Source organism: Bos grunniens, chromosome X (assembly GCF_055505025.1).
Source record: "Bos grunniens cultivar Pamir isolate PY7600 chromosome X, Bosgru_T2T1.0, whole genome shotgun sequence".
Taxonomy (NCBI): Eukaryota; Metazoa; Chordata; class Mammalia; order Artiodactyla; family Bovidae; genus Bos; species Bos grunniens.
In genome coordinates, this window is record NC_141194.1 from 132,206,320 (window position 1) to 132,229,052 (window position 22,733).

A 22,733-nucleotide genomic window follows, 5' to 3' on the forward strand; every position below is an offset into this window, starting at 1 on the left:
TTCACTTTCCTGCATTGGAGAAGGAAATGGCAACCCACTCCAGTGTTCTTGCCTGGAGAATCCCAGGGACAGGGGAGCCTGGTGGGCTGCCGTCTATGGGGTCGCACAGAGTTGGACACGACTGAAGTGACTTAGCAGCAGCAGCAGCAAGGTACCTATTGTACTTAGAATCTATTTACGTGTCTGTTTCTCCTTGGATGTGACCTCTAAAATAGTGATTATGTCTTAATATATTTTTACACCCCCAGCATCTAGGACATACTAGACATACAATAAATGTTTGTTGAACAAATAAATGGATGGATAAAGATGAAAAACTAAACTATTCCGGATGGATAAAGATGAAGAACTAAACTATTCCTTTCACAAGTATTTGAGTGCCTACAATGTGGTAGATACTATTCAAGTATAAGAAAGTAGCCAGAAATTTTTGCCTGTAAGACAATTAGAACCTTGGACACAGGGTTCTATTTTAAGCCTCTTTCAGCATTTTATCTGTGGAAACTGTCCAAATGAGCCCCTTGTTTGCTTATTCCCTCTTTAGGTTAGAACCACTTGTCTGATGTTTACAAGCGAGTGGCATTATGAGAATGAATGGCAGTGGGAAAGCACAATGCACTTAGTCCGTTCCCATAAATGTGCTTTAAGAGTCCAGACTCAATTTCATAGTCACCTTATCTTTATCAATTTCCAGAGAATATAACTTAAAGAGTTGGCAGATGAGAGAACAGTAAATGAAGACAAAGCCAAAGTGATTCTGTCAATAAATACTTTAATGAGAACTGAGGTCTTGTAACATACATAGCAGTAACTGCCCTGGCCTATGCCTTTTGCTCTAGCCCAAGTCTGGGGCTAACAAACTACATTTAACCCACATTTGAAGAGAAGGCCATTTTGAGTATCATCCATCAGTATCCATCTTCACAGAAGATACCAATCTGGGGCCAGAGTCTCAATGTTAATACTTCCTCTCAGGAACAGTTCACATGGCAACACAAACACATGAGCAATTTTGAACCATCCTATCATTCTTCCACCAGAAGGGCCTTGGGAGACCAATGGTTCAGTAAACACTTACAACTTGATCAAAATACATCAGAACACAGAAAAAAGGGGAAAGAGAGTAGAAAGGTTGGCAGGGTTTGGCTCACATCCTTAGATTTGAAGCCTCTTGAGCTGCTCATATGTAATAAAAAACTGAAGAGTAAGTCATGGAAGATCACTGGAATGATACTGAAAGTCAAATCTGGTTATAAATTGTACACTGCATTCTCTTACTGGGATACTTAGGCTCTGCTATTCTAAGTTGTACTTGCTTAAAAGTCTTTTTTCAAACTACATCTGGCAAATCAAGCATGTGTTGAGTGCCCATCATACACCCATTTTGATTGCTGGCATTTAGCAATAAAAGCATATTAAAAGTCTAACATACTTCTATTCTTTAGGGGCAAATAGGCCACAGACATACACACACACACACACACACACACACACACACACCCAAGAACATCAACAACATAAAATTCAGCACTAGAGTAACTGTTACAGACATTAGATGATCAGGAAGAGGAACAGAGACACTATCTCCCTCAACCTATAGACTCCACAGGGGCAGGGAATGACTTTTCAACCCTGCAGTGCTCACCACAATAAAAACACCACCACACACACCATCCAACTCATGGCTCTGCACACAGGAGGCACTCAAACACAGCTAAAGGAAGGAAAGTTACCCAGGAGGAAAGAGCCCCCCTTGGCTCTGGATTCCTTTGTCCTATGAGTATTTTCTGTCTTATTATTTCCCCAGCTACTCTGGTCCTATACTTAGGGGTAGGAAATGTGGACTCCATAGACCTTCCTGTGGATACCTCATAGCAGGGTTTTCAAAACCTTCCTAGCCCCTTCCAGATTTGGCTGTGCTTGTTGTTGACCACTACAATATTGTAAAGTTAAAAAATAAAATAAAAATAAAAAAAATAAAGAGAAAAAAAACTTTGGCATTTCTTTTCTAATCCCTTTAGTTTGTATTAGACTCCAACTGAAAGCCATTTCTGTACTTAGCTCCATCTGCAATGGTCATCACTAGAATAGATTCTCATTTGCCTAAAAGGCTCCAATAATCAAAATTGTCCTTCCCATAGTCTCGAATTACCTGGGAGCTTGAACCATATGCTTTCACTCTCATGTTCTAAAAGGATACAATGATGTTCCAGGGTCCAAGTCGAAGCCAGTTTGGCCAAAATCCTTTATAGAGTGCAAAAAAGCCCTCATGTTTCCACATCTGAGGGAAAGATATAAAAAAATAATAGTGAATCCTCCTTGCACTTTACATCTGACAATTATTGTTATTATAGTACTCATCTTCCACGCCCCTCCCCAACAACTTAGGATCCATGAATGGTCCTTTTTGCTATAGACATACATTTTTAATTAGTATGGTATTCTAAATCCATCCACCCACTCATTCAACAAATATTTACTAAGCACCTACAATATGCAAGATACTCTTCTCAGTGTTGGGATAATAGTAATAATAGTAAACAAGAGAGAAAGTAGCTGTGGTAGCCAGCCTCCAAGATGGCCCCCAATGATAACCATCTCCAGTTCTTCATACCCTTGTGTAGTCCCTCCCACAACATATCAGGATTGGTCTGCATCACCAATAGCACATGGCAGCAGTTAACAATGCTATGCTATGCTATAAAAGATAGTTTGCATTTAAGAACGTTTTGCCTTGTTCTCTCTTGGATCAGTTGCTCTGGAGGAAGCCAGCTGCCATATCATGAAGAGAAGCCCACATGAGGGGAAACTAAGGCCTCTGGCCAACAGCCAGAGAGGAACAGAGCCTTCCTGCTGACAATAACATGAGTGATCTTTGAAGTAGATGTCCCAGCACCAGTCAAGCCTTCAGATGATTATAGCCCTAGCTGACATCTGGACAATTACCTCATGAGAGAGCCTAAAGCTGAAATCATTCAGCTAAGCTGCTTCTTAATTCTGAATCCACAGAAATTGTGGGATAATAAATGTATGATGTATTAAGGCACTGAGCTTTGGAGTCATTTATTACACAGCCATAGATAACTTATACGGAGAAGGCAATGGCACCCCACTCCAGTACTCTTGCCTGGAAAATCCCATGGACGGAGGAGCCTGGTGGGCTGCAGTCCCCGGTCACTACAAGTCAGATATGACTGAGCGACTTCACTTTCACTTTTCACTTTCATGCATTGGAGAAGGAAATGGCAACCCACTCCAGTGTTGTTGCCTGGAGAATCCCAGGGACGGGGGAGCCTGGTGGGCTGCCATCTATGGGGTCGCACAGAGTCAGACACGACTGAAGCGACTTAGCAGCAGCAGCAGCAGGTAACTTATACATTCTCTGCCCTCATAGAATGCACACGTGCATGTGTGTGCTCAGTAGCTTTAGTCATGTCCAACTCTTTGTGACCCTATGGACTGTAGACCGCCAGGCTCCTCTGTCCATGGGATTCTGCAGGCAAGAATATTGGAGTGGGTTGCCATGCCCTCCTCCAGGGAATCTTCCCAACATAGGGATTGAACCAGCGTATCCTGTGTCTCCTTCATTGCAGGTGGATTCTTTACCACTGAGCTACCAGGGAAGTCCCATAGAATGTATACTCTAGTGGAACTGATGAACAAATATACAAATTAATAACATTATATTAAGAAATTATAAGTACTAATATGAAAACTAAAGCAGGGTAGGGGAATAGGGAATTGGGCAAGTCACTATCCTTTCTGAGTCTGTTTCATCATTGCAAATTCTGCGTGTGTAATGCCATGGCTGACTTTATAGGAATGGCTAGAGGATTAGATGAGGGACAATGTGAAATGTTTTGAATTTAAGTTTTCTGTTTTATACGATGGAGGTCCTACATATACCAACTGAATGGTTATTAGAATTAAATGACAAATAATGCATACCAAAGGTCATAAACTGATGATGTGTGTTAAATTCAGTCAACAGAAACAGTTCCTGTTTAATGGATAAATATTGTTATTCCTGTGTGTAAGCTATCATGTTCTACATTGAAAAATGTTATTTTGCCCTCTCACTGGTAAAGTAAAACCCACCACTATACTAAAAACTGAATATATTTGGATAAAACAACAATATGAGAATCCAGACTTCTAAATATCCCTTATCCTATAGTATAAATTAATAAGACTTGATATGATTATCCTTACTAATCATTTTTGAAGCAAATAGTAACATAAAGGCACTATTTATGAAAACATAGTGGTAATATGCTTGTCCCAATGGATCATCAGCAAATGCTAAAGGTCTCAGACCAAAATTGATGTTGGAAAATTGTGAAAATCAACCAAAATAAATCCTGGATGCAGATAACCTAGAATCAAAGACTGCTAAGACAAGGAACCTTAGAGATTCAAGCCAATCTCATTACCTCTCACTTGGAACACCACAACAAGCTTCCTAACTGGTCTATGATCTCCACCTAGGAAGCCAGGCAATCTTTTAAAATTATAAATCCGTAGTGTCACTTTCCTGCTTAAAGCTGTCCAATGACTTCCCTGTGGATTTGATTCTAATTATAAATTTTCTTCAGTGACCTGCATGATCCTACATGATTTAGCCCTGCCTCTCTCCAGTTTCACTTTCTACTACTTTTCCCTTCATTCATCACACAGGAACACCAGCACAGCCTTGTTTTTAACCCTTTAAAGTGTCCAGCTCATTCCAAACTCAGAGCCCCTGTACCCATTCCCTCTTCCTGAAATGCTTTTCTCTCAGATTTTCTCATGACCACTCTCTTCTCATCATTCAGACCCCTGCTCAAATAAATGTCACCCCCTCACACCCTTTTCCTCACCATCCTAGCTGAAGTAGTTCCCCACCACCATCACAGAGTCACTATCTCATTACGCTGTGTTAGCTTTTTCATAGCATTTACTTCTTTATGAAATTACACCATTTATTATCTGCATGTTTATTCTCTGTCTCCCTCAACTAGAATGTAATCTCCAGGAAAGCAAGAGAGCAGGGACCATGTTGGTCTTCTTTACCGTTCTACTCCACTACTGAACACTCTCTGGCATAGTGAAGTCTCCACTAAATATCTGAATAAATATTTGTTGAGTAAATGAACACACAAACTTTACACACACACAGTCACTAACAATCTCATGAGCTTAATGATTCCCTGCTGAGTTCCAAAACAGGGACCAACTTCCAAACATTAGAACTGGGATGCACCACTCTTTGGCTCAAGGCAGTTGAGTAAAAACAAACAAGAACTTCTGTAGATACACAGAGACAAGAGGCTACTTTATGAAGTTATACATTCATTCAATAAATAATTTGCTGTGGATAGAGAGATAAATAAGATATGCCCCTGCCTTCATGGAATTTATGTCTACTGAGCAGACAGACATTAAAAGCAACTACAATTGACTCTTGAACAACACAGTTGTCAGGGACACCGACCCTCCGTGCAGTCAAAACTCCTGGTATAACTTTTTGTCAGCCCTCCGCAACCACAGATTCAACCAACCACAGGTCATGTAGTACTGTAGTAATTACTACTGAAAAAAATCTGCATATAAGTGGACCTGTGCAGGTCAAACTTGAGATGCTCAAGGGTCAACTGTACAATAAAATGTAACAAAAGTCAATAAATGTGATAGAGCCATACAACAGAGTATTACCCAACCATTAAAAGGAACAAAGTATAGGCATACTTCATTTTATTGCACTTTACTACACTTTGCAGATAATGGATTTTTCACAAACTGAAAGTTTGTGGCAACCCTGAGTTGAGTGAATCTGAGGATGAGATGGCTGGATGGCATCACTGACTTGATGGACGTGAGTCTGAGTGAACTCCGGGAGTTGGTGATGGACAGGGAGGCCTGGCGTGCTGTGATTCATGGGGTCGCAAAGAGTTGGACACGACTGAGCGACTGATCTGATCTGATCTGATGGGCACCATTTTTCCAACAGCAGTTGCCCATTTTGTATCTGTCACTTTTGGTTATTCTCATCATATTTCAAACTTTTTCATTATATTACCTTTGTTATGGTGATCTGTGGTCCGTGATCTTTGATATTACTATTGTAAAGAGATTATGACTCACTGAAGGCTCAGATGATGGTTAACATTTTGAGGTATGTACATTGTTTTACGAGACAATACTATTGCACATTTCATTGACTATTATGTAATGTAAAAATAATTTTTACATGTGCTGGGAAACCAAAAAGTTCATGTGGCTCACTTTATTGCAGTATGGCTTTATTGTGGTGGTCTGGAAGCACATCTCCTCCAAAGCTATGCCTGGATTGACACATGTGTCATGAAACATGTTAAGTGAAAGGAGCTGGTCAAAACCCTCATATACTGTATGATTCCATTTATATAAGATACCCAAAAATAGGCAAATCTACAGAAATAAAAGTACATTAGTGGTTGCTTAGGGCTGGGAGGATAGTGGGATAATAGCTAAAAGGTACAGGATTTCTCTTGGAGGTCAAGAAAATGTTCTAAAATTAACTGTGGGGTTGATGGTTGCACATAGCTCAGAACATACCAAAGGCCACACAAATAGATGAATTTTATGAATTGGTGAGTTGACTCTCAAAACGATGTTTTTCAAAATATAATAAATGCTATGAGAGAACAAGAACATAAAACTACACACATATATAGTTTAATGGTCAGGAAAGGCACTTATGAAAATAATGCAATCTTATGGCGGAAACCAACACAACATTGTAAAGCAATTATCCTCCAATTAAAAATTTTAAAATAATTTCTTTATAGTATTATCCTTCAATTAAAAATAAATAAATTTTAAAAAAACAAAGCAAAGAGAGAAAAGATCCCACATGCCATGTGGCACAGCCAAAAAAAAAACTGTTCAAAAATGTTTTTAAAAAAATAAAAAGGAATAGAATTCTCACACATGCTAAAAAATATTAAAAAATAATGCAATCTGAAGAATGATAGGAGCTAGCCATCTAACAAAGTACATGGCATGGGTGAAACTTGGCAATGAAACGAAGTCTAGTACTAGAACCTGTTCAGTCTGTCTGGAATATAGAATAAAGGTAGCAAAGATAAGGCTGTAAGAAATAAAAAGGGATCTAATAATATGAGCTTTGTGTCAATGAGAAGCAATTCAAGTGTTTGCAGATAGAGGTTAAGAGGATGAGATGTACAGCTGCTCATTTCTAAATCAAAGAGGAATGCATCATTCCATTCACCCAAGTGTACTCTTACAGATAAAATAATAAAGTATGATGACAATATAGAGCAAAGTTGTTTTAATAGCAAATAAATGAATGGCTGGTAAATATAAGTACATAAAGTTTACTGTCAACACGAAAATATGTTTCTGACGATACCATACGGCATAGTAGTTATGAGTATAAACTTTGGAATCAGACGAACCCTGATTTAAATCCCAGATCTGCTACTTACTAGGTATGTAATCTTGGGTAAATACTTAGCTACTCTGAACCTAAGTTCTCTCATTTATAAAACGGCAAAGATATTATCTACTCTACATGGTTGCTGATAGTTAAAGGATATACTCTATAGTGTGTGGTACATAATAAGCATTCAATAAATGCTAACTATTACTATATTACTGTACCCTCTATCTCCTCTTGGCCAACCTTCTTGAAAGAGTATTTTACACTTGTCTACTTATCCTCACTTCCTATGTGTTTATCTGTCTCTTCCTATTAGAATTAAAATGTCACAAAGGCCGGGACTTTTTGTTCACCAACCTAGAACAGTACCTAGCACAAAAGACACTTGAACAATTTTGCAAAAAATGAATGAAGGATTAAACACACTCTCCAGTGGACAGCAATCTGGCTTTTGCAAACACCAATCCAGCAAACCTCCTCTAGAAAACATGAAACCCAACAGACTTTGCAGCCCTTATACTGGATCTCTCCATCCCAGTTATTTAGTATTAAATAACTTCTCATCCATTCTTGAAACTCATTTCTCCTTTGGCTTCTATGACAATAGTATCTCTTGTAAGTTCCCTCATATCTTTGAACTGTTATCTTTTGGTGTCTTTCCTGAGTTCCTCATCTGTCAAGCCCTTAAAAATTGGGAGTTCTTTCTTTGGCCCTACTCTTCTCCCTCTATACCAGTGACTGGCAAGTGGAAGGGTGAGCATGTTAGAAATAGAAAGGAGAGCTTTTGCAAAATTCTACTCTTCAGAGTATGAGAATCATTGCTTCTGTGAATCACTAGTAATGGAAGGAGCTTTACAATACTCCAGTGTGTGATGAAAGCAACAAACTTGTGAACTCTTCTTCCTGCTCTCCTTGGTCTCCCCCTCCACAGTTATGTAATACCTGTACACTACTGTTTCCTCAAGTTCTTACCTCCACCCCTGAACCTCCAAGTTAAGACTAGGATATCCAAATATATTCACTGGGTATTCCTCACGCACCTCAAACTAAGTATCTCAGAACTGTGATGTCTCCCACAAAACCTGCTCCTTTTCCTGTAATATCTCTGTCAATAAAAGTCACCACATGGTCACCAAAACAAAAAACTGGGAAGTTATCTCTGACATCTTCTTTCTCCCCCACCTTTCCACACCAAGTCAACCAAATCCTGTTGACTTTATCAATTAAATTATTCTCAGCTCTATCCCTATTATTTATGCCAAGTTCAGCCTCTCATCACCTCTTGCTCAGGCCACTCTAAGAGCCTTCCACTAAGTTTCCCTATCCATAGGTCAGCAGTTCTCTAAGTGTGGTCCCAAACTAGCAGCATCAGTATTGCCTGGGAACTGGTTAGAAATGCAAACTCTCAGGTGTACTCCAAACTTGCTAAATCACAGTCTGGTGATGGGGCCTAGCCATCTGCATTTTAACAAGGCCTCCAGGTGGGCTTCCCTGGTGGCTCAGAGGTTAAAGCATCTGCCTCCAATGCAGGAGACCCGGGTTTGATCCCTGGGTCGGGAAGATCCCCTGGAGAAGGAAATGGTAACCCACTCCAGTACTCTTGCCTGGAGAATCCCATGGACAGAGAAGCCTGGTAGGCTACAGTCCACAGGGTCGCAAAGAGTCGGACACGACTGAGTGACTTCACCTTCACTTTCCAGGTGGTACAGATGCATGTTAAAGTTTTCAGGCTTATTCCCTTGGTTTTATGGTTTTCAACTTTGGGTGAACATTGCAATCACCTGAGGAGTTTTGAAAATCCTGACAACCTGGCTCCTACTCCAGACATTCTGAGCAGTGGTCACCATCCTTTCTGGCACCAGAGATCAGTTTCATAGAAGACAATTTTCCCATGGACTGGAAGAGCAAGATGGTTTTGAGATAATTCAAGTGTACTACATTTGTTGTGCACTTTATTTCCATTACTATTACATCAGCTCCATTTAAGATCATCAGGCATTAAACCCCAGAGGGTGGGGACCTCTATTCTGATGTCAGTGGTCTAAGGTGAGCACAGAAGCTGAGAACATTCCCCAGGTGATTCCAATGTGCACTTAAGATTGAGAACCACTGTCTTAGATCCATTCTCCACAAAGCCAGCATGATCTATTTAAAACATAAATCTGACCTGATTAAATCTACAGCTCCTCATAAACTAAAAAAAATAAGCCAAGCATCTCAACATAGCATTTAATATCCTTCATAACTTAACTAACCCTCAGCCACCAACATAGGGAAGGCACCACAGTGTAGTTAAAAATGTTGATTTGAAACCAATGGTCTGAGTTGAAATCCCAGCTCTCCCACCTATTAGCTGTGAAACCTTGGGCAGGTTAGTTAACCTCTTAGTGCTTCAGTGTGCTGTAACTGTGAGGATTAAATGAATGAATACATGTAAGTCTCGTTAGAACAGTCTCTGGTACATAGTAAAGCACTCAACAGATGTAAGTTATTATATTCAGTATTCTTCCATCTACAGGAAACCTATCCCAAATTTCCAAACTGGACTAAAATTTCCTCCCATAGAGCCCTGAGTTTATCACTTAACAAGATGTGTTGATCATCTGTTTGTATAGCTGCTGCTGCTGCTAAGTCACTTCAGTCATGTCCGACTCTGTGCGACCCTATAGATGGCAGCCCATCAGGCTCCCCCATCCCTGGGATTCTCCAGGCAAGAACACTGGAGTGGGTTGCCATTTCCTTCGCCAATGCATGAAAGTGAAAAGTGAAAGTGAAGTCACTCAGTCATGTCCGACTCCTAGTGACCCCATGGACTGCAGCCTACCAGGCTCCTCCATCCATGGGATTTTCCAGGCAAGAGTACTGGAGTGGGTTTCCATTGCTTCTCCATTGTATACCTGTGGTACACTGCGGTACATTGTCATTTCTCTGTTTCTACTAAAATGGTCCCTGGGGACTTCCCTGGTGGTAGTGAATAAGAATCCGCCTGCCAATACAGGGGACATGGGTCTGATCCCTGATCCAGGAGGATGAAGACCCAGCACAACCAATAACTAATTAATTAAAAATAAAATATTAATAAAATAAATTATGTATACCTGTGGCGGATTCATGTTGATATATGGCAAAACCAATACAATATTGTAAAGTTAAAAAAATGATATTAATAATTTTTTGAAATAAAGATGAAAAAGGGACATTCTCAGTTGGAGGAAAACTAAAATAATTAATTGCCAATGTACCTGCACAAAAGTAAGTGCTAAAATAAATTTCACAGGTGGAAGAGAAATGATACCAAAGTAATTAGAAATTCAAGACAGAAGGAAGAGCAACAGAAATGGTAAATATATGGACAAATGTAATAAACTGGCTTTTCCCCTTTAAATTTTTGATATGAGATGTGCATGACTGAAAATAAAAACTGTAACATTGTCTAAAAAAAAATAAAATGGTATCTGATAGATAATAATTAACTAAACTGATAACAGCAGAGAAACCATATGATAGTATATTTTAGCTCCAAATTTGCTTTTTTAGAAGTATTATTACTAGTGGTTATATAATGCATAATACCTGTATGATTCTCAGCTTTCTACAAATATAACACAGCAGAAACTTTCAAAGCCAAACTGGGAACAATAGTACAATACTGAACTAGAATCGAGTATCAGATTTTCTATTACAGCATCTCTGCCTTGTCTAAAGTGGGCAAATGTGGAATATGTCAGGTCCTTTTCATCCGTAATTCTACATGGTGCTATTGATAAGGTATCCTGCAGTCTTAAGCATTCAAACTGGAATAATAATGTCAAGGACCACTAAGCATCAGCAGATTACCAAGGAGACAGTTTTCCTACCTGGGAATTACTCTGAGAGGCTACTAAAAATAGATATAATGATTCTTCCATCTTCAGAGCAGCACCTAAGAGTAAGGACTGCAAGTCTGAGACATCAAAGAAAATAAAAAAATACGATCCAAGTTCACTATGTGCGTACCTTTAAAATGCCATCCAAGGTGCCCTTATAGAGGTCCACGTGGCCCACAATTGCCCTCTGGTTCATCATGCGAGTTCGTACCACATCAACTGGATTGGAAGCCAGAGCCCCAGCCAAGCCACATGTAAAGCTGGAACTAAAGATAAAAACTGTAAGAAGACAGACTGCCCCACTTCCACCTCTGCCCGCGTAAACAGAAATTAGGTCAAACATAAATGTACAATGAGTCAGACACCACATAAAACCTGGCACTTGCTCTTTTATTACAATCTAAAGAGAAAGGAAATCTTTACTAAAGAGACATTAGTCAAAAGCTGTCCCCTTCACTTTTCAATCCAAAATTCAGATAGCCTTTTTTTTTTTTTTTTTTAAAGAGTTCGTAAGTCTAGCAAGTTTCCTAAGCAGGAAGTATTATGCATCATCTATTAGTTATGTAAACTTTTCAAGTCACAACATCATATGCAAAAGGAATTTGAGTATTAAAATATCATAAAAGTTGCAAGATGAAGAAAATGTAAGATGAAATGAGCAACATTTCAGTCCAAAACTGTGGTCTTGCTTCACAAGCCCTATAAAATTTCACCCTTTTATTCTGTTTATCATTGAGAAAATTTGCTTTCTGACCCAAAATTAATCAAAGCAAATAATGGATGAGTTTATTAGGTATAGAGTCTATATATGAACAAATGCAAATACTGCAGACATCTGGAATTAGACACTGCTCCCAAGTACGAAAGTGCCTATTGCATCTGGAATCTCTATACATTTATCAGAAGGCTTGAAGTTCTGGTGATGAGAGAGAAAAAGGTATTTAGGCCATATGTACTCATTATCAATTCTAGGTGAGGACTTCAGTGAAAGATGCTTTTTGTGCTTGAAGTACTGACAATACGGAATGAACACAACCTATGAGACTTACACAAAGTGAGTTAAGATTGTATCTCCCATCAGCCCTGACAATATCAAGTGTTTCTTCGTAATATCATAGACTGGTAGCTCTACTCCCACGACGATGGCAGCCCGCTGAGCAGTTGGGACAACACCCTACAAAACATAAGTGAAATGAGACACTGGGGAAATACATTGGTAGTGAGTTAAGTCAAAGGGTGAACAAAACAGGTCAGGAATTTTAAAATGGCAGAAAAAAATCCAAGTCTGCAGCATAAGATCACTATTTCACATCAACTGCATATACTGAAACACTTATAAATTCCCAATTCACTTACTGTACTAAAAATAAAATCATTGATATGACACCTAAAACACAAACAACAAAAGAAAAATAGACAAATAGACTTCATCATAATTAAACATTCTTGTGGTTAGAAAAATGACAACCCACACAATGGGAGAAAATATTTGCAAATCATGTATCTGGACTAGTACAAAGCATATATTATATTAATATATGGACTAGTATCCAAAATATATAAAGAACTGCTACAACTCAACAATAAAAAGACAAACAACCCAATTTTTAAAATGTGCAGAAGATCTAAATAGACATTTCTCCAAAGAAGATATACAATTATATACTGCTGGTGGGAATACCATATAGCGTAGCCACTGTGATAAACACTTTGGCAATTCCTGAAAAAGTTAAACAAAGAATTACTATACGACCAATCAATTTCACATCCAGATATACCCAGGAGAATTAAACATGAATTTATGCAAAAACTTGTACATAAATGTTCATAACATACATAATGTACATATGTAACATTCATAATAGCCCAAAAGTACAAATAAATACTTATTAATTGATGAAAGGATAAACAAAATGTGGTATGTACATACAATAGAATTATTATTCAGCCATAAACAGAAATGAAGTACTGATAAATGCTAAAACACAGATGAAACTTTTCGAATAGTATGGTAAACTAAAGAAGCCAGTCATAAATGCCACATATTGTATAATTACATTTACATGAAATGCCAGAATTGGGAAATCTAGAGAGACAAAAAGCAGATTAGTGGTTGCCTAGGTCTGGGAGGGCTGGAGGTTGTGAGAAGTGACTATGAATGGGTATAGGGTTTTTTCCTCTGGTGATGAGATGTTCTAAACTTAGACAGTGGTGATGGCTGTACAAGTCTGTGGATATCCAAAAAACATTAAAATATATACTTTAAGATGGCAAATTTTATGGTCTGTGAATTATCTCAATAAAGATGTTGGGCTTCCCTGGTGGTCCAGTGGTTGGGAAACCACCTGCCAATGCAGGGAAAACGGGTTCAATCCCTGGTCCGGGAGGATCCCACATGGCCAGCAGTAACTAAGCCTTGGAGCAACAACTATTGAGCCCGCCCTAGAGTCCGTGGTCCACAACAGGAGAATCCACCACAATGAGAACCCCACACACTGCAATGAAAAGTAGCTTCCACTTGCCACAACCAGAGAAAGTCCACACACAGCAACAAAGACCCAGCAAAGCCAAGAATAAATAAATAAATAATTTTAAAAATAAAAGCACGAAGCAGAAGTCAGTAGGGAGAGGAGAGCTTTCGAGTTTAATTCACAGAATTTAGGATGTGCAGAAAGGATACATTAGGATCACACAAAAGGTATGACACAGCCAGGGAGAAGGCCAAGGCAAAGTGTATGTCCTTCCAAGTCCTCCTGCAGTAACACTACCAGCTCTTCAGTCACAAGCACGCTATTCCCATCACAGCTTACACTACAACACAGGGTTGCTAGAGCATTAAAAAGTCATGTTTTTGAAGAATAAGAATAACACAGGAAAATGCTTATAATGCTAAAGAAGGGAAGAGATAGCGTTATTCTAACTGGGTTTCCCAGGTGGCTCAGTGGGTAAAGAATCTACCTGCCAATGTAGGAGACATGGGAGACGCGGGTTCGATTCCTGGGTCAGGAAGATCCCCTGGAGTAACAAATGGCAACTCATTCCAGTATTCTTGGCTGAGAAATCCCATGGACAGAGGAGCCTGGTGGGCTATAATCCATGGGTTTGCAAAGCATCAGACACGACTGAAGTGACTGAGCATTCTAACTTTAGGAGGAGAGGTATATACACAAATGACAAATCTATGTAAAATTCTTTACAAGGAATATTTTACTTTTATAACTGTGTTTAAATATCATTTAAAAAACTGAGGGACTTCCCTGGTGGTCCAGTGGTTATGACTCCATGCTTCCCATCTAGGGGGCATGAGTTTGATCCCTGGTTGGGGAGCTAATATCCCACATGCTGTGTGACGTGGCCAAAAAATAAAATTTAAAATAATTTGATAAAAAACTGAAAATAAGATACCAGGAGGAATAACTGCTTTCTGAGATACCTGTTAAAATTAGAGTTCAATCCTCTCTAAATTCCCAAATGCAATTCATAAAGTGGACGTGATGGAGCTGCGCTATCATCGGATACTTGATTCTGCTGGTCAGGCTGGTTTGCCCAGCAGTACCTTCCTCTCTGTCCCTTCCACCTGCTCAACTCTGTTAGAAGGTAGCCCCAGAAGATTAATTTGGTGAAAAGTATGGCCCCACGGGGTGAATTTTGGTCACAGACATGTTTTGTGTGGCCTACACAGTATTTCCTAGACGGCTGAATTAGCTGTCAACAAATAAAAAACAAAAACACCAAAAAAAACTACCACAGGAATGGATACTTCACACAGGAATGCAGATTTTCAGCTCTCCTGAAAGCGCCATGCGCCATGGACTCCCATGGTGCACAGCAGCAATGAACAGGGCAAGTGCTCTCCAGGTCACCGCACTACTGTCTCTCCAACCCTGACCTAAGCGCCAGTCACTTTCTTACTGCACTCCTGCTGTTATTTCTTACAATGGAGTTAGGAAGAAAGGGAAATGCTTCCAGGGAAAATGAAATGTTTCCAGTACCCATTTTATTACAATCAAAGCAAGAAAATAAAATACAGACGAAAAGGGCCCTGTGTTTGAAGATAAATGCAAACATACTTCCCTGTTGAAATAAAAAAAAGATTCCTGTATTTTAATATGTAAATAATACGTGTCTGTGTCAAAAGAATGTGCTAAGTTGCTCAGTCACGTCCAACACTTTGCAACCCCTGGACTGTAGCCTGCTAGGCTATTCTGTCCATTGGATTCTCCAGGCAAGAATACTGGAGTGGGTTGCCATTTCCTCCTCCAGGGGATCTTCCCGACCCAGGGATAGAACCCACGTCTCTTATGCTGGCAAGTGGGTTTTTTACCATTAGTGCCAGCTGGGAGTCAAAAGAATACATAACACAATGTATTTCACTTCTTTACCTTATATGTCTAGATGATGTAAATAGCCTGGATTGTAAAAGTAGCCATTTTCAATTCCTCAAAAAATTAAACAGAATTATCATACAATCCAGCAGTCCCACTTCTGGGTATATACACAAAGAATTGAAACCAGTCTTGAAAAGGCATCTGCACATCCATGTTCCCAGCAGCATTATTCGCAAGAGCCAAAATACAGAAACAAACTAAATGTTCATCAATGGATGAATGGATTAACAAAATGCAGTGTATGTATATAATATTGTTCAGCTTTAAAAAAGGAATTCTGACCCATGTGACAACATGGTTGAACCTTGAGGACATTATGCTAAATGAAATAAACCAGTAATTAAAAGATAAATACTGTATGATTCCACTTACACGAGGTACCCAGAACCATCAAATTCATAATGAGATAATAAAAGGCTGGTGGCCAGGGGCTGGGGGAGGACGAAATGGCATGTTGTTGTTTAATGGGTACAGAGTCCCAGTTTTGCAGGATGAAAAGAATTCTGCCGACTGGTTGTACAACTATGTAAAATTGTGTTATATATATTTTATTACAATTAAAAGATTATTTTAAATAAAAATTAAGTAGTTATGTTCCCCTGAAAAAATCTCCAATTCTATTTATTGCTCTGTCTTTGTCTTTCTCCTAGCCCATTAGTTTGTGAAAGAGTTCTAGTTACTTTAATTTTCTGGTTTTAAATTAGACTAATCAAGATAGGATACCTCAAAGGGCCTTTTTATCAAAAAGCAAACCTCAAGTATCATTGATGGATGCCACTGATGAAAGGTTATTAAGTAACAGGATATATACATGTTGTTGTTAGATATATCACCATAAACATTACCTGCTAATTGCAAAGGGGGAAAGACTTATCTTTTATTATGGTAAGAGGTGGTGGACAGTATCTTAACAAGTGAACAAACTTGGCATCACTAATTTGGGGACAACCTAACATTATGTGCCTCTTGCTGTGGTGCAATGTGACATACAAGGTCACCTATGCAGCTCTCTCACCAAAAACATTTCACGTGCATCTAATCAAGCCAACAGATCTAACCTCCAGCATACAGGAAATACAGGGGAAGTGCAAGGAAACATTTTATAAGAAAACTGAATATGGACTGGGTGTTAGGTATTAGGGACTTATAAATTTTCTGAGGTGTGACAATTTGTTGTTGTTGTTCAGTCACTCAGTCATGTCCAACTCTTTGTGGCCCCATGGACCGCAGAACGCCAGGCTTCCCTGTCCTTTACCATCTCCCAGAGCTGCTCAAACTCATGTCCATTGAGTCAGTGATGCTATCCAGCCATCTCATCCTCTGTTGTCCCCTTCTCTTCCTGCCTTCAATCTTTTCCAGCATCAGTGCCTTTCTAATGGGTCAGTTCTTCACATCAGGTGGCCAAAATATTGGAGCTTTTACTGTCATTATGTAGAAGAATGCCCTTATTCTTAGGATATGCATAATGAAGTACTTAGGGGAGTACTATGATGTCTGCAACTGCCTTTCAAATAGTTTAGCAAAAAGAAAGAGTGTGTGTGGGGAGCTGGGCACGCATATGTGTATATATATATACGTAAGTAGATAAAGCAAATATGACTAAACTTTGAGTCATTTAATCCAGATGTGTAGGTTCTGTTCATTGTTGTGCTCTTTCAACTTTTCTGTATGTTTGACATTCCCTGGTGGCTCAGAAGGTAAAAATCTGCCTGCAATGCAGATGTGGGTTCGATCCCTGGGTTGGGGAGATCCCCTGGTGGAAGGCACAGCAACCCACTCCAGTATTCTTGCCTGGAGAGTACCCATGGAAAGAGGAGCCTGGAGGGCTACAGTCCATGGGGTCGCAAAGAGTCAGACACGACTGAGCAACTAAGAACAGCACAGCACAGCACAGTTAGGGAAAATTATAAAGAAAGAATAAAAGTGAGTCTCTCCCTTTTAAGAACCTATCAATGAATTTCCCATTATACTCTGTACTACTAGTAGTCTTGGACGAGGACGAGGGGAGAGGGAGCAAGGTCCTTACGTCCAAGGTAAGGAGCAGCGGCTGTGCTTTGCTGGAGCAGCTGTGACGATACCCCACGTCCAGGGTAAGAGAAACCCAAGTAACACGGTAGGTATTGCAAGAAGGCACCAGAGGGCAGACACACTGAAACCATAATCACAGAAAACTAGTCAATCTGATCACACAGACCACAGCCTTGTCTAACTCAATGAAACAAAGCCATGCCGTGTGGGGCCACCCAAGACGGGCGGGTCATGGTGGAGAGGTCTGACAGAATGTGGTCCACTGGAGAAGCGAATGACAAACCACTTCAGTATTCTTGCCTTGAGAACCCCATGAAGAGTATGAAAAGGCAAAATGATAGGATACTGAAAGAGGAACTCCCCAGGTCGGTAGGTGCCCAATATGCTATTGGAGATCAGTGAACAAATAACTCCAGAAAGAATGAAGGGATGGAGCCAAAGCAAAAACAATACCCAGTTGTGGATGTGACTGGTGACAGAAGCAAGGTCCAATGCTGTAAAGAGCAATATTGCATAGGAACCTGGAATGTCAGGTCCATGAATCAAGGCAAATTGGAAGTGGTCAAACAAGAGATGGCAAGAGTGAATGTCGACATTCTAGGAATCAGCGAACTAAAATGGACTGGAATGGGTGAATTTAACCCAGATGACCATTATATCTACTACTGTGGGCAGGAATCCCTTAGAAGAAATGGAGTAGCCATCATGGTCAACAAAAGAGTCCGAAATGCAGTACTTGGAAGCAATCTCAAAAACGACAGAATGATCTCTGTTCATTTCCAAGGCAAACCATTCAATATCATAGTAATCCCAGCCTATGCCCCAACCAGTAACGCTTAAGAAGCTGAAGTTGAATGGTTCTATGAAGACCTACAAGACTTTTTAGAACTAACATCCAAAAAAGATGTCCTTTTCATTATAGGGGACTGGAATGAAAAAGTAGGAAGTCAAGAAACACCTGGAGTAACAGGCAAATTCGGCCTTGGAATACAGAATGAAGCAGGGCAAAGGCTAATCGAGTTTTGTCTAGAGAACGCACTGGTCATAGCAAACACCCTCTTCCAACAACGTGAGAGAAGTCTCTACATATGGACATCACCAGATGGTCAACAATGAAATCAGACTGATTATATTCTTTGCAGCCAAAGATGGAGAAGCTCTATACAGTCAGCAAAAACAAGACCGGGGTCTGACTGTGACTCAGATCATGAACTCCTTATCGCCAAATTCAGACTTAAATTGAAGAAAGTGGGGAAAACCACTAGACCATTCAGGTATGTAAATCAAATCCGCTATGATTATACAGTGGAAGTGAAAAATAGATTTAAGGGACTAGATCTGTTTAGATAGAGTGCCTGATTAACTATGGATGGGGGTTCGTGACATTGTACAGGAGACAGGGATCAAGACCATCCCCATGGAAAAGAAATGCAAAAAAGCAAAATGGCTCTCTGGGGAGGCCTTACAAATAGCTGTGAAAAGAAGAGAAGCACAAAGCAAAGGAGAAAAGGAAAGATATAAGCATCTGAATGCAGAGTTCCAAAGAATAGCAAGAAGAGATAAGAAAGCCTTTCTCAGCGATCAATGCAAAGAAATAGAGGAAAACAACAGAATGGGAAAGACTAGAGATCTCTTCAAGAAAATTAGAGATACCAAGGGGATATTTCATGCAAAGATGGGCTCGATAAAGGACAGAAATGGTACGGACCTAACAGAAGCAGAAGATATTAAGAAGAGGTGGCAAGAATACACAGAAGAACTGTACAAAAAGATCTTCACGATCCAGATAATCACGATGGTGTAATCACTCACCTAGAGCCAGACATCCTGGAATGTGAAGTCAAGTGGGCCTTAGAAAGCATCACTACGAACAAAGCTAGTGGAGGTGATGGAATTCCAGTTGAGCTATTCCAAATCCTGAAAGATGATGCACTCAATATGCCAGCAAATTTGGAAAACTCAGCAGTGGCCACAGGACTGGAAAAGATCAGTTTTCATTCCAATCCCAAAGAAAGGCAATGCCAAAGAATCCTCAAACTACCGCACAATTGCACTCATCTCACATGCTAGGAAAGTAATGCTCAAAATTCTCCAAGCCAGGCTTCAGCAAGACGTGAACCGTGAACTTTCAGACGTTCAAGCTGGTTTTAGAAAAGGCAGAGGAACCAGAGATCAAACTGCCAACATCTGCCGGATCATTGAAAAAGCAAGAGAGTTCCAGAAAAACATCTATTTCTGCTTTATTGACTATGCGAAAGCCTTTGACTGTGTGGATCACAATAAACTGTGGAAAATTCTTCAAGAGATGGGAATACCAGACCACCTGACCTGCCTCTTGAGAAATCTGTATGCAGGTCAGGAAGCAACAGTTAGAACTGGACATGGGACAACAGACTGGTTCCAAATAGGAAAAGGAGTACGTCAAGGCTGTATATTGTCACCCTGCTTATTTAACTTATGGGCAGAGTACATCATGAGAAATGCTGGAAGAAGCACAAGCTGGAATCAAGATTGCTGGGAGAAAATCAATAACCTCAGATATGCAGATGACACCACCCTTATGGCAGAAAGTTAAGAGGAACTAAAAAGCCTCTTGATGAAAGTAAAAGAGGAGAGTGAAAAAGTTGGCTGAAAGCTCAACATTCAGAAAACGAAGATCATGGCATCTGGTTCCATCACTTCATGGCAAATAGATGGGGAAACAGTGGAAAAAGTGTCAGACTTTATTTTGGGGGGCTCCAAAACCACTGCAGATGGTGATTGCAGCCATGAAATTAAAAGACACTTATCCCTTGGAAGGAAAGTTATGACCAACCTAGACAGCATATTCAAAAGCAGAGACATGACTTTGTCAACAAAGGTCCGTCTAGTCAAGGCTATGGTTTTTCCTGTGGTCACATATGGATATAAGAGTTGGACTGTGAAGAAAGCTGAGTGCCGAAGAATTGATGCTTTTGAACTGTGGTGTTGGAGAAGACTCTTGAGAGTCCCTTGGACTGCAAGGAGATCCAACCAGTCCATCCTAAAGGAGATCAGTCCTGGGTGTTCTTTGGAAGGACTGATGCTAAAGCTGAAACTCTAGTACTTTGGCCATCTCATGGGAAGAGCTGACTCATTGGAAAAGACTCTGATGCTAGGAGGGATTGGGGGCAGGAGGAGAAGGGGATGACAGAGGATGAGATGGCTGGGTGGCATCACTGACTCGATGGACATGAGTTTGAGTAAACTCCAGGAGTTGGTGATGGACAGGGAGGCCTGGCGTGCTGTGATTCATGGGGTCGCAAAGAGTCGGACTGAGCAACTGAACTGAACTGAACTAGTAGTCTTACTTAATATTACAAACTTAAGTGATTAACATAGGATAAAATGTTATAGGAACAAAACAAAAAACCCGAAGTACATATAGAAGACTGGAAGATAACATGACAAAATGTTAACAGTGATATTTCTAGTTAGTGGGATTACTGAATATTTTTCTTCTTTATATATTTTCTCAATTTTTTATAGTATATCTTTTAATTTTTACAGTGTTAAAGTGATCAATCCAAAGAAATGGAGAAAAACAACAAAATGGGAATGACCAGAGATCTCTTCAAGAAAATTAGAGATACCAAGGGAACATTTCATGCAAAGATGGGCTCAATAAAGGACAGAAATGGTAGGGACCTAACAGAAGCAGGAAATATTAAGAAGACGTGGCAAGAATACACAGAAGAACTATACAAAAAAAGATCTTCATGACCCAGATAACCACGATGGTGTGATCACTCACCCAGAATCAGACATCCTAGAGTCCAAAGTCAAGTGGGCCTTATGAAGCATCACTACAAACAAAGCTAGTGGAGGTGACAGAATTCCAGTTGATCTATTTCATATCCTAAAATATGATGCTGTGAAAGTACTGCACTCAATATGCTAGCAAATTTGGAAAACTTAGCAGTGGCCACAGGACTGGTAAAAGTCAGTCTTCATTCCAATCCCAAAGAAAGGCAGTGCCAAAGAATGTTCAAACTACCACACAACTGCACTCATCTCAAATGCTAGCAAATTAATACTCAAAATTCTCCAAGCTAGGCTTCAACAGTACATGAACCAATAACTTCCAGATGTTTAAGCTGGATTTAAAACAGGCAGACGAATCAGAGGTCAAATTGCCAACATATGCTGGATCATAGAAAAAGCATGAGAATTCCAGAAAAACATCTGCTTCTGCTTCATTGACTATGCTAAAGCCTTTGACTGTGTAGATCACAACAAGCTGTGGAAAATTCTTCAAGAGATGGGAATACCAGCCCACCTCACCTGCCTCCAGAGAAATCTGTATGCAGGTCAAGAAGCAATCGTTAAAACTGAACATGGAGCACAAGACTGGTTCCAATTTGGGAAAGGAGTATGTCAAGGCTGTATATTGTCACCCTGATTATTTAACTTATATGCAGAGAACATCATGCAAAATGCCGGGCTGGATGAACCACAAGCTGGAATCAAGACTGCCAGGAGAACTATCAATAACCTCAGATATACAGATGATACCACCGTTATGGCAGAAAGTAAAGAGGAACTAAAGAGGCTCTTGATGAAAGTCAAAGAGGAGAGTGAAAAAGCTAGCTTAAAACTCAACATTCAGAAAACGAAGATCATGGCATCTGGTCCCATCACTTCATGGCAAATAGATGGGGAAACAATGGAAACAGTGACAAATTTTATTTTCTTGGGCTCCAAAATCAATGCAGATGGTAACTGTAGCCATGATATTAAAAGATGCTTGCTCCTTGGAAGAAAAGCTCTGACCAACCTAGACAGCATATTAATAAAGCACAGACATTACTAGCTAGTGGGATTACTGGATATTTTTCTTCTTCATATATTTTCTCAATATTTTATAGTATATCTTTTAACCTTTATAATGTTAAAGTGATCAATCCAAAGAAATCGAGAAAAACAACAGAATGGGAATGACTAGAGAGCTCTTCAAGAAAATTAGAGGTAACAAGGGAATATTTCATGCAAAGATGGGCACAATATGCC

The 22,733-nt window shown here is 39.7% G+C and overlaps 1 protein-coding gene across 11 annotated transcripts in view; it reads right to left on the reverse strand.

Moving 5' to 3' along the window:
• Positions 1-755: 755 nt before the first annotated feature.
• SLC25A14 (solute carrier family 25 member 14) overlaps positions 756-22,733 on the reverse strand; it is a 38,013-nt gene continuing 16,035 nt past the window's right edge. For all 11 annotated transcript variants that reach the window (XR_015159663.1, XM_086389312.1, XM_086389322.1 and 8 more), the window contains 4 exons: positions 12,339-12,463; positions 11,420-11,555; positions 2,201-2,281; positions 756-1,197 (listed from right to left, as the gene is read on the reverse strand). Coding sequence is in view for 10 of the 11 variants with exons in the window: in XM_086389312.1 (XP_086245438.1) it covers positions 1,156-1,197; positions 2,201-2,281; positions 11,420-11,555; positions 12,339-12,463 (384 nt within the window). In the remaining variant the exon portion in view is untranslated. The remainder of the gene's footprint in view (positions 1,198-2,200; positions 2,282-11,419; positions 11,556-12,338; positions 12,464-22,733) is intronic.